This window comes from Condylostylus longicornis, unplaced genomic scaffold, assembly GCF_029603195.1.
Source record: "Condylostylus longicornis isolate FDR11 unplaced genomic scaffold, ASM2960319v2 ptg000226l, whole genome shotgun sequence".
Lineage (NCBI taxonomy): Eukaryota > Metazoa > Arthropoda > Insecta > Diptera > Dolichopodidae > Condylostylus > Condylostylus longicornis.
Genome location: NW_026578193.1, coordinates 74,289 through 89,400, shown reverse-complemented (window position 1 = coordinate 89,400; position 15,112 = coordinate 74,289). Strand labels below are relative to the sequence as shown.

Here is a 15,112-nt window from a genome sequence, read left to right as displayed (position 1 = left end):
TTTATTTCACATTTTAATATTACTTTATATTTATTTTCACATTAATATTACTTTATAATATTAATGTGATACATATTTTAGTATAAGAAGTAATATAAAAGTACCCCTTTGCAATATTTATATACGGAGAAAAAAATTTTTATCTAAATTACATATTTTTTATAATCAGAACTTTATACTTATAACTAATAATAACCATACTTTATAACTAATTTTGAAATAAATGTATTTCCTACCTCTTTATTTTTATTTTAAATATATTTCAAAGCAGTTTTAGAAATACATATAATGTTTTCAAATCAGTTATAATTTTGAGTTGTTTATGAAAACAAATTATCTAGTTAGAATAAAAAATATTTCTGAATAGGCTACAATAAAATACATGAAAATGTATCTCAAAAGTGCACACTTTGTTTCATATTTCAATATTACTTTATAAAATTAATGTGATATATATGTATGTATTTTAGTATAAAAAGTAATACTCGCATATGAGTAGCTCTTTGCAATATTTTTATAATTACCTTTTTGAGATTTTAATATTTACTTGGTAGCTGTACTTCATTTACATTTTTATAATGATATAATTTTATGACATTTGTTTGTATGTACTTGTACATATATTTACTATTTAGAGGGACCAGTAAAAATTATTCTATTGCTAATATTTACATATTGTGCGTGTTGGTATATTTGAACCAGTTTAGCATCACTTTTATGGCACAATACAAATAAATTCTTTCTCATATGCTAACGTTTTTTGAATACCGATAAACTTTTGTTCATCAATACATTTTTTATTCAGCCACATTTTATTTTGAAAAACAAAAAGCGTTGTTGCCAAAAGAGCTATTATCATAATTTTTTATTACAACATTTATATAAAAAAATATTGGATTATTTACGAAATTGCTATGAATATATTCTCTCCTAGCTTTATTTTAACTACAGGAAGCAGTAAAATGTGCTTATATCATATAAAGATAAAAATTATTTTTACTTTGAGCAAAAATATTAATATTTTAGAAATATCAACTTTGAAATGGTTTATAGTCACTTTAGACATGCGTTTTTTTCAGTGATTACGACATCGTTGCAGTTTCAAGTCGTTACGTCAAAATCACTTTGCGGCATTATCTTCCCATTTTATTTGTTTTTGTATTTTTATCAGAAAACCTACCTTCAATAGCAGTCAATTTATCGGTAATTTTACCCATTATTATAATCATGTTTGGCATCATTGTTTGCAAGGCCTCCAAAATATTCTCATCAGCTCGCGTTGGCATTGAATTACATCAAATACACAAAGTTGAATTTGCTAATTGGCAGAAAATGCCCGCTTTCAACGTATAACAAAATATTGATCTATAATTAAATATTAAAGCCAGTCTGGGCATACGGTATTCAGAAAAGGGGGTGGTGCCAAACAAACCCATATTAAAGCTATTCAAAGGTTTAAAAATAGGGTATGACGCGACATTGTCAACGCCCCTTGGTATGTTCTCAATACACACATTTTTTAGGATCCATTTTATAACGGATGAGATAAAGAAGAGGGATTCACGCCATAGATTTCGTTTACCTCATCACGCCAATAACGAAGTAGCACGATTAGAACACGATCAAAATTTTGTTTAACTTTAAAGACGATTTAAACGGACGAAACCGTTTGAACTGTGTTAGGTTAAGATCTATTATTCATCAAGTATTCTTATTGGAATATAGGTGAATTATAGATGTCTATAAAAGCTTTCGACCGATAAATTTGTATTAATGTCTAGTCCTTAGACCTAGTTTTAATTTGCAAGATCTGACAGGAGATTTTAGTGCTTTCGAATGGCACAGTACTTCAACCCTGTGCCCCCGGATGTAGCAGCGTTGAATAGCTCATTTCTGTGATTTCCTCCTATAAAAAAAAATAAACCTCATATTGGCAATTTTTTGGCGGTAACTGGTAAGCTATCGCTCTTCTTTTGCAATGCATCCTTATATGATACACCTTCGGACACCATAATGGAAATGAAGCGCTTCGGGGATTTGCCTTTCTTTTGATTGTTGTTTTGGTGCCTCCGTTTCGGCAATTCTTCAGCTACAAGACATCTTCTATAGTTTGCTGGATATGTCTCCAGGAAACTGGATCATTTTGCAGCAGTGCTACTTGGTTTGGTGCACTCCGCAGTAAGATGTTTGTCTGCACACTTCACACAATTCGGTTCCCTTTGGCAAAATTTTTGTGTATGTCCAAACCTTTGACATCTTTGGCACTGACGAATGATCTTTTCCTTTCATATAGCCTCAATCTTAACTTTCATATGATTGATTTGTTTTATTTCATAGATTCACTTTATGTTCTCCTCATGAATGTCTTACCATTTCAACTTTATTTAATACGTCTAGAATTTTATAATTCCTAGATCGTAAGTCATCTTTTATACCTTCCGGCTTGAATGTTGAATGAAGATTTCTTACTATAAGTTTGATTGGTCCGGTTTGCTTATTTTCATATGCATGCCATTCCATCCGTGGTTCATTCAATATCCTTATGATATTCCTGTAGTTCATCTCCATATCTACAACAAGCTTTAACTGCTTATTGTTCATCATCCTGACTTTGTAGGTCACATTTTTATTTTTTAATAATTCTATTTTTTAATAAGGATTATATTTGATTGTAATCAACCACATTGCTTATGATTACAGGGAGTGGCTTGAAATTCCTCACAGTATCATTACCACCTTTTGAATCAGGAACACCCGCATCCTCCACACTTTTCGTTTGTTGAACTACTTCCGGTAATGACTCTGCCTTTACCTCTTTCGCTTAAGAATCCAATCCGTTTCTCGCGTGAGTGTTTCTTCATCTGTTGTGTATGTAACTCTATGTTGTTCTTGATGTGTAACCTTAGTACTTAAGCATAGTGCTTTTGTTTGGTGTAGTGCTTCTATTGGGCATAGCTTTTCATTTTTAATTTCTCGTTTTCTGCCCTTAACTGGAAAACTTCACTTTTTAGGGCCAAGCAGAGAGACTCTTTCAAGCAGAGATTTCCTTTGTCTTGGGCTTTGGTTATACTCGAATCTTTTGTCGACTCCGTGTGTCCGATAGTATACCTTCCACAGTTGAACTTTACTTTTTTTTAATACTTTCTACAGTTGAAGGACGCAAACGTGGAAACTTTGCGTTTTCTCCTGAACGGGTTCATTAGATGCAATAAATGATATGTGATGAAAATGATAAATAAGATGGAACTAACCGTTGTAAAAGTAGTTGTCTCTGTTCTTAGCGACTTTATCGCTTTCTCAAGCTGAGATCCTGATGAACTCGATTTATTCGATAACCTGATCGGTACTTTTCCTAACAGTTGGCTTTGCTCTGCTGAATTCGCTTCTACGAGTTCTTCGAGTTGCAGGGAATACCGATTTTGTAGCTTTATTTATGACCTGTGTAGCTGTACCAACAAACTAAATTTCAAGTTGTGCTGGGGTATGTAGGAACCTTAGGTATCACCAAATTTCTATACGAGTTTTTGAAGTTTGTTAGGGTTTCTAAAAGTCTGTAGATGATCTTTTAATAGCAACCGTGGTTTCTGCATTAGGAGTTCGGATGCGGATTCTCCTTCATTACTTGAGGAAAGTTTGTCACTAGACTCTCTACTTTCCTCCAACCTTCAACTAACATTCTTCTATCATTTTAAGTCTGGTTTGCCATAGCCGCGGTTCTTGGGGATCTCGTTGATCGGTTTGGAGATTAATCCAAATGTAGTCCTTTTCGATAATTTGCTGAGTTGTTGCAACTTCTTGGTTTCTTTAGCATAGGCCTCTATGCATCTATATTTTTTCTTTGCCTCCTCGAATTTTACCTGCCGCTTTTCCACTATGGTCTTTGTACATCTTTAAGTGAAGCGTTTTTCCTTCAGAAATTCGGTCAGCACTTTTCGAATTCCAAAAGGAAGTCGACGTTCTCTGTAATGGCTGCTCTTGGTTTGTAGAATGTCAAATACTCGCCTCTGGTTTCTTGGCTTATTGATGTTATGAGGATGCATTATTGATTTCCGGTTTTTGGTGAGTACCGGATTCATTTTGTTTTTTCTAAAATTTAACGTCCCCATTACTGACCCCAAGATAAAGAGAAATGATGCACTACTTGCCTGGACCGAAAGTCAAACTAATCTGAAATAAAACTTTAATTCGGTGCAGTAGAGTTTGGAATGATAAGTTATACCAGGAAGGGTGGATTGTGAAGGGTTTGATAATTTTTTGGTTTTAGATGACGCCTGTGGTATTTTACGAACCAAAAGTCAAAACGATTTTCTGTACTTTGTACGAACATTCTAAATACGTTGACTGTATTAAGCTTAAATGCCAGCAACTTTAAATGACTTAAACCATAAAGTTTTCGCAATATATTCTTTAATGAGGCTGATTTATTTCTAGAACAATGTTTTCTCCATACACGGGAACAAAATGACCCTGCTTCTGGACATATACCAGAAGAGTGCTGTCACTTTCGATAAAATGAATAACACATATACAAAAATATACATGCATACATGTTTTTAGTTTTTAAGTTTAAAAATATCTTTATCTTATAGTTTAAAAGAATTCAGCTTAACTTTAATTTGACTTTCTTTTTTAATTTATTCAAAAAATCGTTATTTATACGTCTACGACTTCACTGAAAATATCTTCATATTAAATCCAAGTCCATTATATCGTACGATAGAAGGAATACTTAGTAAATAGCATTGCCATGAAAACTTGTTATGTGATTATGATTTTAAAATTTATTTCCACATACATACATATACAGGGTGTTTCGAATAAAGTGGCAAATAATTTAACAGATTGGTAGGGAGAGAGAGGGATTTGGTGGATGGGTAGGGAAGAGGGGAGAAGGAGGATGCAGATATACTCGTTTTCGAATTACAGCCTGTTGATAAAAAGGTACCATATTTTTCTTGCATATGAGTAAATGCTTAAAGCTTCAGAACCATGCGACATAGAATAACCCGGGGGGGTGCCTGTTGCAATGGCAATCGATTGCTTTTTATTTTTGGTCGCAAAATTAATTTGATCTGTACCGTAGTTTTCCAAATAAAGTTCGTCAAAATCAGAATTTTCGTTTTTTTTTTTTAAATTTTTTTTTTTAAACCTCGAACTTTTTCGAAAATTTGTGCTATTACTTTTTTGTTTTTTTTCGATGCACCACAAGGAGATCTAAAAGTTAACCCATATAACATTTTCTTCTATTCCTTATAGTTTTGCCAACAAAACGTAGTAAACGTGTTTAAAAAACATGCGAAAAATGCATATTTCACATATTTTTTATATTTAATAAATATAAAAAATTTGTACATGCATATTTCTTTGCAGTATGCAATAAAAAAATTTTTGAAATACATACAAAAAAGGGAAAAACAAGAAGTACAACCTTCGCCTTCAACATTTTATATGTTACTGAAAGCATTTCATTATTTTTAAGTGAACAGCTTTTTTTTCCAATATGGTAAGTTAACTCAAGATATGGGAAGTAACTGTAGTGTCAAGTTGAAAATATAATTAATGAAAAATAATTATTAAATATTGATATGAATACATATTAAAGAAAAAATTTGAAGAGGGAATTAGAAAATAATATCTGAAATACAATCAAATATTATTTTTCCAATACAAATTTTATATATACTTCTAAATTTTACCTCTATTTTTATTTCAGAAAAATTTTTAAAACATAATATATTAGTAAAAAAATATTTAAAAGGTTTTAGAAAAGACAATAATATATTTTTATGATCGGATTCGAATATCTTTTTTATTTTTGAAGTAAATAGTATCGTAGCAAATGACTCAAAAACTCCGATTGTAAAATGACAGGTATTCCATGACATTTTTTTAGTGTCATGGAATTTACCGTTTTCTTTTAGTGTTTGTAGAAATTTGAAAAAGCTTGCGGTTTCGTAAATATAAGGTGTCAAAATTTCAAATTTTACAAATTTCAAGAGGCGATAACTTGAGAGGGGGTAGAGATGAAAAAAATGTTCTTCCAGCAAAATGAACTACTTGCCAATGTCTAAAAGCCCCTAAAATTTCAAGCTTCTACAGGCTGGGGTCTAAAAGAAAAACGAAATCAAAAATTTGGAAAAAAAGGACTTTAGATAACGGTAAATTTGAACGGCCATTTTGTTTTTCTAAAGTTTAACTATAGTATACCACGATAGGAGAAGCAAGCCGCTGCCTTTATGCGTTTGCAAAATTTCAAAAATGCTTATGGTTTCAGTGCAATAAATAGTTAAAAAAGGCCATTTTTAAGGTTTTGGGGGGTATAACTTCTAGAGGGGGGGAGATAGGTAAAAATTTTGTTCGACGGAAATAAGTTTCTAGTAAAGATCTATGTACGTACATTTCAGCTTTCTATCTTCAAGGGTGTAGAAGTTTTGTAAACAGACACACGAACAGACGGACGGACGGACGGACGGACAGACGGAGGGGCGGAAGGACAGAGTGAAACAAATAATAACTTTTTTTCAAAAATTTTTTGCTAAAAAGACTATACATTTCAAATATCGTTTCAATGATTCAAAAAATTCAGTGTCAACTGAAATTATAATTATATTTAAAATTAAGGGGAAGCAATTAATCAGAATAAAATTGCAATAAAACTAAAATGAAAAGAAAATTTTAAAGATAACAATTCAAATGCCTGTGAAGTTAATTAAGTATCAAGAACTAAAAACGAAAAAAAACAAAAGAAATTACTATATTAAAAAATGCCATTATACTGACTCAACATATCGTTCATTTTGATTTGTAGAACATTAAGGAGTTCCCGGTCATTATTAAAACTGCTATAAAAGTTGATTGATAAATGCATTGAAGTAGAACTTCTAAAGTTTCCTGTGTTTTTACCATTGTAACTTTGCTAACTTGTAAGTTCCTGTTTTTTTTATTTATGGAATGTATTGAACCTCTTCTTACCAACAAAATCGAAGTGCGAATCCCTTGGTTACAAAGTCCATGAATATGTAATATTAATTTGATTTGTACCAAATCACGGATCAAAAGAATTTCATTTTTGGAGAACAATTTCTGTTCATTCGAGAAAATTGTAGTTGAAAAGGCTTTTTATAGCCCCATTGTGTATTATTTGAACACTGTTAATGATTTCCTTTTTAGTTGTACGCTATATTTTGATTCCATAACTTACATGACAATATAATAGAGAATAAAAATCAGATTTCTTGACTTTTTCCGGAATAAACTTAGATATCCTTTTGAAAACCTGAACTACCCCTGCGAGTTTTGTACTTAATTTGCAGATGTGACCGTCCCATTTCAAGCAAGAATCTGCTGCATGCTCCAACTTTTGATCATTTATGAAAATATTTAACTCCGATTTTATTTAGCCAATAAATATTATATTTAATTTTTCCTGCATTTATAATGATCATTTGCTTAGTCATCCATTTGGCAATTTTATTTAGTTGACAATTCGTTTTATATTCTAATTCTTTTAAATTATCAGCTTTAAATACCACTCATATGGTTCTCATTACTTTTTCACTGATTTTTGGTAATCAAGTATACTACAAATGGGTTTGTTTATAAATTAATTGTAATTAAAAAGAAGCTCTTGTATCCATCAATTTCCAAATTGGATTTTTATTTATCAAGTAGTAAAGGAACGGAGCTTATGTAAATAAAACGAATTTAAAAGCCCCCTTGTTGTTTACGAAAAGTTTTTTAAGGATTGGTCTAGCAAAACTTTAGTTTTCAAAAGGGTCCAGATCCTAGAAGACCTGTGATCTGATATTATATTCTTAATATAATTAATAGTGGTCATTTTTATCAGTTTCTCAATCATCTCTGGAAATTGGAATAGCAGAGTAGCTTGTTATTTAATAGTTTGTACATTTTATAACAAAATTCAAATTTTATTAAAGATATGCCGGAAAACTTTAGCATAAACAATTGTATGCCATTTTAGTACTTTGAATGACCATCCTAAATATATTCAAAAATTTTATATTATAATTTTTACATATTGTGGTCATTAATATGTCTTCTAATCCCAGGTAAACTTTAAATAACTACTGACTTGCTATTAACATCTTGTAAATAGAAATAGTAAAATAATTGAGATGTTGTTTGTTTTTATTTGTTTAAATAATGTCTTTATATCTAACAAGTCCCAATGCTCAGAGAGAAACTTGAAAGCACGACCTTATTTTATATGGGTTTTTTTTAAATCTTATTTTATATGGCTATTTTTTGAGAAGAAATATTAAAATAAATTTACACTTATTATAAAGCAGGTAAAATTCTAAAAATATATTTGAAAAATCAAGAAAATATATTAATATTTTCATTCATAACCACTTTAAAATTCTTGAAATTGCGGAAAAACAACAAGCCCAACCTTCGCCTTCAACGTTTTATATGTTACTGAAGGCATTTCATTATTTTTAAGTGAACAGCTTTTTTTTCTCATAGGGTAAGTTAACTCAAGATATGGGAAGTAACTGTAGTGTCAAGTTGAAAATATAATTAATGAAAAATAATTATTGAATATTGATATAAATACATAGTAAAGAAAAAATTTTAAGAGGGAATTAGAAAATAATATCTAAAATACAATCAAATATTATTTTTTAAATACAAATTTTATATACACTTCTAAATTTTACCTCTATTTGCGAGAAAATTTTTTACCTAAGTAAAAAAATATTTGAAAGGTTTTGGAAAAGACAATAATATATTTTATCACCGGATTCGAATATTTTTTTTATTTTTGAAATATTATCTTACGAGTAGCAAATGACTCAAAAACTCCGATTGCAAAATGACAGGTAGTAGGTACTGATGTAAATTTTTGTCCGTTTGCGTTAACTATTAAGATTCATACACAGGCAGGGCCATTTTATAAATAGATTGCTCTTGTTTACCTGCTAATAAAATATGAAAAAAGAGCACAGCAAAATTTTTGAAGCACTCAATATAACATGTTTGAAATAGTTTTAAAATAATTATTTAAAAAAAATTTATTGGAAGTAGGTACATATATATTTATTTTTAATAACTTAAAAACTAACTGAAATTACTTGAAACAATTTTATAAGTAACGCATAAATAACCGAAATGAGATAAACAACATATATTTTTTATTTTATTTTTATTTTTATTTATTTACACCAAACAAGGTGCTAACATAATTTATATTAATTTACACAAAAGAAACTTATTACATACAAAATACAAAAAAAATTTGCTTATACTTAATACAGGAAACAAGAAAAAAAATATTACTAATATTTAACCTACAAACAATAAATACATAACTGCTGATGCAGCAAAATTAGAAATTTTAAGTATAACAAACAAAAGTGAATCAAAAGAAAAAACATAAATTATAACAAAGTACAATATAGTGTAATATGATATTACAAAAAATTTACTAAAAAAAGTCAAAAATGTTTCTACTTATGACAATTAAAAAAACTATTACTTAATTACTTAAAAATTGTGGTAGGTTATGGTTAGTATAAAGTGTCAAGAATTTTTTTTTTGAAAGTGTTCTTGGAATATGTAGGTGAAAAAAGATAGCTAAAACGATTGAATACAGTACAACACCTATTAATGGGCTCATTTTTACCATATTCACTTCTATGTGTCTGTTCTTTTAGAAATTTAGTGTGTCTAGTAGGCCTGACGTCATTATTGATAATCATTTTTCTTTTAATGAATTCGACATTTATAACGCCAGTTATAACGTCAAACGTGAAACACGAAGAAAGCATAGAACGGCGAGATTCAAGGCTAATCATATTTAGGGACTGTAGCCTAACTTTGTAGGAAGGGATACTGTGAAAGTCACGTGGATCGTAAAGATTTCTTAAAGCAAAAAGGAGAAATTGTTTTTGGACGGATTCAATTCTATTACTATGTGTTACAAAAGCGGGATCCCAAATAATACTGCCGTATTCTAAAATAGAGCGAACCAGAGAACAATAAAGTGATTTTGTAACACAGATATTGTTAAATTCACTGGCTCTACGCTTTATGAATCCCAGCATTTTGTTTGCTTTGGAAATCATATAATCATAATGTGCATTAAAATTTAATTTGCTATCTAGAATGATACCTAAGTCAGTTATGTGGTCGACGCGTTCTAAGGTGGAGTTTTGAAGATAATAATTTTGGCAAACGATTGAACGCTTTCGTGAAAAGCGTGCTAATTTATTAGCACTGCACCAGTTATCAAGTAGTACTAATTTCGTTTGTAGGTAGTTAGTATCAGATGTATCATTTATAACGTGGTACATTTTTAAATCATCAGCGTAGGTTAGATGAGAAATACCCGATAGACAATGAGAGAGGTCAGAAATAAAGACATTGAAAAGAATAGGGCCTAGATGACTTCCTTGAGGAACACCGGAATGAACGCGAATAGGTTTAGATTTAATCCCCTGGAATTTAACGAATTGGGTTCTCCCCGAGAAGTAAGATTTGAGCCAACCTAGTAGAGGGAACTTAAAACCAAAATTAACTAGTTTACGCTCCAAGGTATTGTGATCGGTGCGGTCAAAAGCTTTACTGAAATCCGTATATATCGTATCAACTTGAAAACCTTTTTCCATTAATGAAAGAACGTCAAATGTGAAAACTGTAAGATTTGAGGTTGTCGAGCGACCAGTTCTAAAACCATGTTGCTCGTTATTTAATAATGGATTGATGACCGGTGCAAGTATATTAGTAACTAATTTTTCAAATAATTTTGGGATAGCAGACTGAATAGCAATACCTCTGTAGTTTTCTATCGCTGTTTTGTCACCTTTTTTGTGAATTGGTATCAGATATGAATTTTTCCAAGCTGATGGAAAAATTCCGGTGGATATAGATCTGTTAAATATTGAGGTAAGAGGGTTTGACAGGGTGTAGCGACAATTGTAAAGAAATATTGGTGGCAGAAGGTCAGGACCAGATCCCTTCTTAACGTCCAGACTACTGATGCCCTGAAAAACATTTTCTACCGATAAATAAAAGTATTCGAAAAGCGGGTTGGTATTATTAACAAGGGGTGCAGGATTGAAATTAACATTATTAGAGTGTAACTCAGGGCGATAAATTTGCTGGAAGTTGTCAGCAAAAAAGTTACAAATTTCCGTGGGGGATGAAGACATTTTGCCATTCATACACATCGAAATCGGGTAACCTGATGATTTACGTTTAGTGTTAACGAAGTCGAAAAACTTTTTAGGGTTGCTCATTATTGAGTTACCGATATTTTGGACATAATTATCATATGCCTCGTTTGCCTTAATCTTAAATTCATTCGCCAACTGATTATAATCATTTATAAGTGAGTTGTTGTCATTACCAGAGTGCTTAATTTTATGGTACAATTTATTTCTCCAGTTGCGTAAATGTCTTAAATTACGGTCTAACCAAGGTTCTTTTAATTTGTCTTTTCTACGGATTTTCGGAACGTGGTTGTCAATTATTTCAAAGATAATGGAATAAAAATCATAGATAATATTATCTAAATTATGCTGCTCCAACAACGTTTCCCAATCAATTATACTAAGGGCATAATTGATACCGTGGTAATCAGCGTTCATAAAATCATATACAATTTCGTTATTGTAAGTATTTGAGAATTTATGGTTGGAATAGGGTAGTTCTAAAACCAACGCGTTGTGATGGATTGAGTTTCGGAAAAGATTTTCTTCGTCAGTGGCAAAACGAACATTAATGGTGTCATAAGCATTAGAAAATGCTAAATCCAACCAATTACCTCTACTGTTGGGGTAACAAAAAACCTGCTGTAAGTCGTTCCCATAAAAAGTACTAATAAGGTCAAAATCTATGTCATCCATGAAATTGATAGGAAGAAGTTGGTTATCAAAATCATCGATGGCAAAAGATAATGATGGTCGATTGAAATCACCCAAAATTACAATATTATCATCCTCATTCATAATCGTGAATATATCGTTACTTATTGTAAAGAAATTATTGTATGAGGACTCGTCAGAATTTGGGGGAAAGTACACCACACCTATGTAGGTATAATTCTTACCTGAGTGAACTTTAATAAATTGATGGTCAAAAGTTGAAAAAAACCTAGAAGATACCAATTGACTTGGTACATGATTATTGGTGGCGATTAAAACTCCGCCCCCCCCCCCCCCCCCCCCCTAGATTGACCCGTGGAATTATAATCACGGTCATTTCTATATACGGACCAAGTGCTATCAAGTATTTCTTCATTTTTGAATGAATCGTTCAACCAGGTTTCAGTGAAGACTAGAATATTAAAATTGCATGATTTGGCGTCAATAAAAAGGTTTTTTAGTTTACCTCTCAAACCACTGCAATTATGATAAAACATATTAAGGAGTTTAACACTCTTATTGGTATTGTCAATTAAACGTATGAGATTATTTTGACGTGCAGGGACGAAAAAACTTATGCTCGTTTTCCCTTATTTTCTGCAGATATTCACGTCTTTTACTCACAAGTTGAAGCCGATAAGCTTCTAAGTCAGCTTTAGCATCCTTAGTCGAAATCCCCTCAGAATCATAGTATTTAAGAAACAGTTCTAGTAGATCCTTATAATTGTTAGGCAAGCCTTCTTGTCAATTGAAACCTTTAAATAAGTCTTTGTCTTGCCTTCCATGCAGATATTGTTATCTTGGTCATGCATATATGCTAAGAATAAGCGTACGTATATTTTGCAAAGAATTTTTTGGGTTTCAAATAAATAGTTTTGACTTTTGATAGATTTAATTATATACAAACAAGTTGAATAAGTCTGCGACGCAGCCTTGACATCACATAAGACTATAGTATTATTATTTCTCGCGAGCGGTAGAAATTTTCAGAGCAAGTAATAAATGCGAAAAACAATTAAAATAAAAAGCAAATGAAATAAAAACTCGAATTATAAAGTAGCTACGTCCATACAAATTAAAAACAAATATCATGTTATTGAAAATTTAATTTAAATTTTTTTTTATTTATAAACTTTTATTTTTAAATTTGTATGTACATATGTATATAAAAAACAAAAATTTTCTCGCTGACGGGGTTCGTTGCCATTTGACCTTTCACGAATCACTTCAGAAAGCTTGAATGATATTGCCTGCTAGGTAATACATGTAAAGTAAAAAATACATGAGAGTTCCATAGGAAAAAAGCCCTTACTAACTTCAAAGGAAGTGCTTCGCTTCTACTTTTGAAGCATTCTTTTTCGGCAATTGATCTAATGAAAGAATGAAGTAAATTGTAGTTTTAAAGCTACGCGTGACTTTTTCTATTTGTTTTGATTGCCTTTCCTTATTCTATTTGTATTTGCGGACGTAATTTTGTTTGAAAATAAAAATTAAAAAAATTATAATAACTAAAAATTATGTCTCTTGTAGTTTTATAGTTTGGCATTAAATAAAAAATAAAATTGGTTGTGTTTGTCAAAAATAAGAAAAAAAAATCGTATGTGGTAAGCACATAACCGACCGGAATGTTTGCCCAGTTTAGTGAAAGCGTTACAGAAGATTATGAAAATGCATTTTGAGCACTTTATTTTAATTTTAAGGAAGTAAGTTAGAAAAGGGTAAATTTGGCTTGGTAAAATATCGCTTCCTGCCGACCGAATGCATTGAAAAGTCACCAGTTAGTTTCAGTAACAACTAGAAGATAAATATCAAACTTCAAGAAATTCAATGAATCCGTTCCGTAGATATCGCAAAAAATAAAAAATCGGACCCTAACTTGATTTACGAGCCCTAATCTTTTCAGATTCTTCCACAAAATTTTTTAAAATTCATTATTTTAATTTCGCGACAGTTTTCTTGAAACAAGTTTCAAAGTTCCATTTTACTCTCCATCTACTTGCATGTAAAAGACTTTTTTTTATCATTTAGAAGAAAATGTATTTTTTAATAGCATAATTTTACTTTAATGGCTCCACGTGGCCACTATGTAGTGCTACTTTCGCTAAACGATTCTCGCATTTTTAATAGACAGGCGAGGCACTATGTAAATCGAATATCGCAAATTTTCGTATGCGAAAGTAGCAAAAGTGATACTGCAGGATGCTACTTACACATACTTTCACTTTTATATTCAATAATAATAATTATAGATCAAAATAAAATATAAAACCATTCTGGTTTAAGAAAATAGCAAAATAGCAGCAAATTTATTTCAGTTCTCTTTCTCGACTTTGCTCTTTTCTAGTTTTATTTTTATGGGACTCAACTTTTTGTCTATAGGCTTAAAAACTTCGGTTATAATAAGTAGAATGGTTTGCTGAGAAAGAACAATATTTAAATCTTAACTTACATAAAAGTCTCTTGCCTCCTTAATATTTTACACACATATAAATGTATTTCTATTTTAAAATAATTTGATTAAATGTTTACTTTGAAAAAACTGTCAGAAAGGTTAAAAACAAAAAATTTGAGAAAATGCTGCCAGTTTAAATTTTTTACGATGCGATTTTGTTACATATTAAACAACCATTTGTGAAACGCAAGTTTGCGACTTTCGCATTTTTTCATAGTAGGCTATCAGGATAGTTTCAAAACCTATTAATCTTTATACAATAAAAATTTGACTTAATATCTACATACATATTTGTGTGCCATAACGATTTTGTTTTATATCATTTAACAGCCCGTTTAATGCAATTAAACTGGTTTTTTGACAGATGAGGCAATTAATAACTTGCTGTAACAAATTTGAATTGTATAATTATCTTTCTTTGTAAATGCAAAAGTGCAAAACTGGCCCGGAAAAAAGTTCAGTTACAGAGGTCTGGTACATCCCAAAAGTTGATCAATCCGTGCCATAACCAAAAAAAAGGCACATAAAATAAAAAATCTGTGGTCAGCACATAACCGACCGCGTTGTGTATTGTCTAGTTAAATGAAAGTGTTACAGAATATTATAAAAATGTCTGTTAAATACTTCTTTCCAATTTTTAGGACATTAGTAAGCTTATAGTTAATATACTTAGAAAAATGTAAATTTGGCTCTTAGTAGAGTTTCGCTTTGTGCTACCCGAATTCCCTGAAATGCTCGCCAGTTAGTTTGGGTAACAACCAGAACTCAAATA

The 15,112-nt window shown here is 30.8% G+C and overlaps 1 protein-coding gene across 1 annotated transcript; it reads right to left on the bottom strand.

Moving 5' to 3' along the window:
- Positions 1–1,849: 1,849 nt before the first annotated feature.
- On the bottom strand, positions 1,850–12,385 carry LOC129616497 (uncharacterized). The gene is made up of 5 exons (XM_055532146.1): positions 12,355–12,385; positions 12,202–12,300; positions 10,589–12,052; positions 2,371–2,642; positions 1,850–1,906 (listed from the first exon to the last, which is right to left on the bottom strand). Exons 1-5 carry the CDS (start codon positions 12,383–12,385, stop codon positions 1,850–1,852), a joined length of 1,923 nt encoding a protein of 640 aa, XP_055388121.1.
- Positions 12,386–15,112: the final 2,727 nt, after the last annotated feature.